Source organism: Amblyomma maculatum, chromosome 4, assembly GCF_055883805.1.
Source record: "Amblyomma maculatum isolate TAMU_Amacu chromosome 4, ASM5588380v1, whole genome shotgun sequence".
Taxonomy (NCBI): domain Eukaryota; kingdom Metazoa; phylum Arthropoda; class Arachnida; order Ixodida; family Ixodidae; genus Amblyomma; species Amblyomma maculatum.
In genome coordinates, this window is record NC_139347.1 from 48,339,616 (window position 1) to 48,343,939 (window position 4,324).

Sequence of the window (4,324 nt, forward strand, 5' to 3'; positions counted from 1 at the left end):
TGATTAGCCCAAGCCAAGCGCTGGTAATGCGGGACAACTTAAGGCACCCTAAACTAATGAAGATTACGATGAAAACTTTTGCTGAACAACTGCGAAAGCACTTGCATGAGAACAGTGTGGCGAATATAGCCTCAGACCACAATCCGCATGGTCCGGTGTTTTCGATTGGTCAATTGGTAATTTTAAATCGAAGCAGTGAGGATGGATCCAAGAGAACTGTGGACTGAAGCAAGCTATCTGGACAGCAGCGAGCAACAAAAAAAAATGAAAGCTAAATGTGGTGTCTTTCTCTACCAACCTAGTCCACATGGAGAGTAATGCTCGCCGCCTTACTTCAGAAACAGGAGTGCTCTCAGTACTGAGTAGAGCACGTTCTTTAGGCAGAGGGCATAGGAGGCGTGAATTTTTTTTGCTATTCATTGAAAGCGCAAAGCCACTTGAATTAACTTTTTTAGTTCAATTTATGCGAAGCATCGAATGATTTACTTTTCACGGGAAAATATTCTTCACAATAAGCAGTCAGACATCCCTCCATACAAGTGACACCCTCTGCCTTGTGCCCCCTTTTAACCTGACCCAGTTTCCTGAAAGTTCTAATTTTCATCGTTCATTTTGAATGTGTGTGAGCTGAAGAGAGCATCCGGTCTGCAGAACTCTGACACTTGTGTAGCTTCATTTTTTTTTATAAATAGATCCCGCATATCCCTACAAAAAGACATGTAGAGTAAGAACTCGTGGATTTTTTTTTTTTTTTCAAACAAGTGCTAGATCAAGTCCATGCCCCGTAGCAACTATTCACTATGCCTTCACCAGCCATATGGTTCTAAACATATGTCAGTGATGCTTTCATTTTTTCATCCACCACCATTGTTTTGCCATCTGTGCCGTCATAGGCATGGCCGATTACTTTTTGGGGGGCATGTGTGCCTAAGAGCAGCAGGTGGAACATTTTATGTGGGAGTACCACGAGGTTGGCGACGAGTGACGAGTACTCTGCTGTGCTCTGGACGGTTCCTGGCTAATCTATCTGCTTTCTTCTCGCTCTTTCTTTCTTTCTCTCTCAAAGATGATTTCCGACAAAGGCGGTTGCTAAATTGTGCCCGAATACGTTTACAGCCAATCTGTTAGCGGCTTGCTCTTGACGTGAGCGAAGTCTTAGGCGTAGTACATCATGGGAAAGATAGACCCCAACAAGGTCCTGTGTCACATCTGCACTTCTTCGGCGCCTCCATTTCTTACGCATCTTAATAATAGATATGTCTACGCTAAGATATGAACCCCATGGCGCGTATACCGGTCACATGTTTATTCAAGTCTATTAAAGAAAAAGATAGTGTTTTGTTTTACGAAATTGACACTATGCTGCCACGACGCAGCGATTTCGTCAAAGAAGGATTGGCGCGCACTCTGTTGTTGCCTTCACTGCGATTGCACTTGTACATTCAGGCGAGCCAACGGTATCACTCGAACGGAATTGGCTGAAAAGATTGTAAATTTGTTACGTTTATCATGTGTCTTCAATTTGCTGCTTAGAAACAGACAGCGCAAGGGTAGTTGTTCTGATAAACTAGTGCGCAAAAAAAGACGATCTGCTATCGTAATACAAATTGTGCAAATGGTTAAAATGTGCATTCATATCAAAATCAGTTACTGGTCAATATAACTTATGAGCGCGAAAAAAAACTCAAGAAGAGTAGTTTCTGGGCCTTCGTTCACTGCGAATATGTTTGAGCATAAGAAGATGTAGCCAAAAAAAAAAAAATAGTTGTAAACTATAGCTCTATTCAGACTAGACGTAAAGAACGAGAAATACACCATGCACTCATCTATATAAGGCGAATAACGGTGCAGGCTAGGTTAAAAACTGGCCTCGTTCCTCGCACCAAAAACTAACTACTTCAGCGCAATTTGGCTGCAAAAACGACCGGTAACAGTGACACCTGGCCTAAGTTATCCGACGAATTCGAGCCTGTGACACACGCTCCACCTATCCACCTTTAGTGAAAGCCCTAGAAAGCAATGGAAATAATTCTGTTAAGGCGCTAAGAAGCCCTGTAGAATTCGGTAATCAGCCAATGCAGGCCGATTTCTGTTTGTCTTCGGTGTCATTTTTTTTAATTAAATTATTTCCAGATATTGCCTCAGTAATAATTATGTGCAGCTGCTACAAATTTTGCATGGGCTTCAGATGCAGTGGGTCATAAAATCAGCTCTGATTCTTTGCTTCGTTGTGTTTCTATTTTGCAACAGGAAAACGAATGTGCCCTGGAGAGATCCTGGCATCCGTAGAGATTTTCCTCTACATCACATGCCTTCTTCAGAAGTACCGCATTCTCCCTGAAGAAGGGAAGATACATGATCTCGACTCTATAGATATTCCCCTGGTTGAATTCAACCGATACAAGCTGAGGTTTACACCGAGGTAGATGTGTCCAAGATTCGTGAGCAAAATGTATGCTCGTTGCTTTTACCTAGTCCTTTGTGGGCGCTTTCTTGTTTTGCTTCGTTTTGTCTTTACAGGTAAGAGCTTGCAATAAATAAGTTTTAAATGTTGGAAAATCCCATAAAACACTTCACAGCAGCCTAGTTAAGTTTGTGCACGTATGGCAGTTATAGAATCTGAGAAGTGAAAAGTCAGTTGCGAAAGTGTTTTATCCGGGTAGCAGAGGTTGCCAAAGGAGCAAAGGCAGTAAATTCCAGACATAGTGTCGGCCCCTTCCCACATGCAAACACATCATTTACATTACATTAATACAAAACAGTGAAAACTTCTAACAGTAACACAAGAAATGCACAGCTGTGAAATATTAGAAATAAAGCATGAGAGATGCAAAGCCACGAAAAATTACATTTACATATGAAGACAGGAAGATAGGTGGTAACCAGATTGACGCATTCATAATGAGCTTATTAGGCGCAGTCTTGGCACTCTGAATAAAAGAAAAGAGAAAAATGCTGAAACTTTTATGCACAGGAGGTAGGTTTATTATTAAAAGCCTGCAATGAGGTACTTTCTGTGATGGTAATCACAGCCCTGCAGTGTTTATTCACGAACTCGAAAACCTCGTATGTGAACTTTTCCGTTTCGCAGTTCGTGCAAATCTAATCTTTGTTATAAGCGGTATGTTTGATGTCATAGGTCTCGTTTATGGATATATATCGCTAACCACAGTAGTGCATTCTGTTCCATTTGATAATAAATATCTATTGCTAATTTCTCATAAAATATGTTTCTGATAGTCAGCACTCGGTGCTTTTGAAATAATCGGGCAGAATGGGCAAACGCGGGGCAGTTTGTATTTCACACATTTTTTTTTTTTTTTACAACACAATTAAGTTTTCCAAATTTGTTTCCGTGGTCGTACCCTAATCAAGAAGACAGTAGTGCAGTCTGGAGTGTACTAAAGTGTAATTGTTATTTAACAGGGTGGTAACAGAGCTTCTAATTTGTAAGTGATTCCGATCGTCCTTAATATATCTGTTTGGGTTGTTGCAACATGTGCACGTCAATTTAAGCGCTCCTGAAAACCTATCACCAAATCACTTATGGGGTTTAACGCATTTGACAGGTTCATCAACAAAACGAATGGAGAGGTCTGTAATACATTCATTTTCTGGTCGGAACACAATGTATTTTCTACCTTTCGTGTTAAGTGCTAATTCACTAACGCATAAGGTTATAAAGCCAGAAATTTGTTTGTCACTCAATATCTCCTATATCTGCTGCTGGAAAAAAAAAAAACTAGTGTCATCAGAATTTAGAACAATATCTGGTGTTCGCGCATAAACACGATATCACAAATGCAAAGAAGAAAAACAACGGACCAAGTATTGACGTTTTATGTATCCCATAAAAGAATGCACCAATACCGGATTACGCTTGGTTTACCACTCTTCATTGCTTGTAAATAATTCTAGATCAGCCTCTCCAATTCTGCAGTGTTGTCATTTTTGCAGTAAGAATTCATGTTTAGTGTCAAATGCCTCTTGCAATTGAGAAACAGCCCAATCGTTCATAAATTATGCTCGCAGTTGTCGGTTATTTTATCTTTAATATTTAGCAAGCCCGTTTACGGTAATTTTGACTTTCGCAAGCCGTACTGGCCTTCTACTAGGACGTTGTTTCGCTGGCAGTAATTAGAAAACGAATATTGGTAAGTTGTTCTATTATGTTCGAAAAAATTGGCGATACAGAAATAAGTCTATAGTGGTTCATGTTAGTTTTATCCCTAACTATATAAACTACACCTACTCTTGTAACCTTGTATTAATCAGAAAGAATCCCGTCAATTACAATTAGGTTACATATATGTTCTAATGGGTG

General features: G+C 40.0%; 1 protein-coding gene across 1 annotated transcript in view; it reads left to right on the forward strand.

The window, feature by feature from the left end:
- The window catches only part of LOC146190945 (cytochrome P450 2A7-like), a 27,978-nt gene extending 24,926 nt beyond the window's left edge, over window positions 1-3,052 (forward strand). The window contains exon 8 of the mRNA XM_084599874.1: window positions 2,251-3,052. Within this exon, the coding sequence (XP_084456000.1) occupies window positions 2,251-2,426 (176 nt within the window). The 3' untranslated portion in view covers window positions 2,427-3,052. The remainder of the gene's footprint in view (window positions 1-2,250) is intronic.
- Window positions 3,053-4,324: the final 1,272 nt, after the last annotated feature.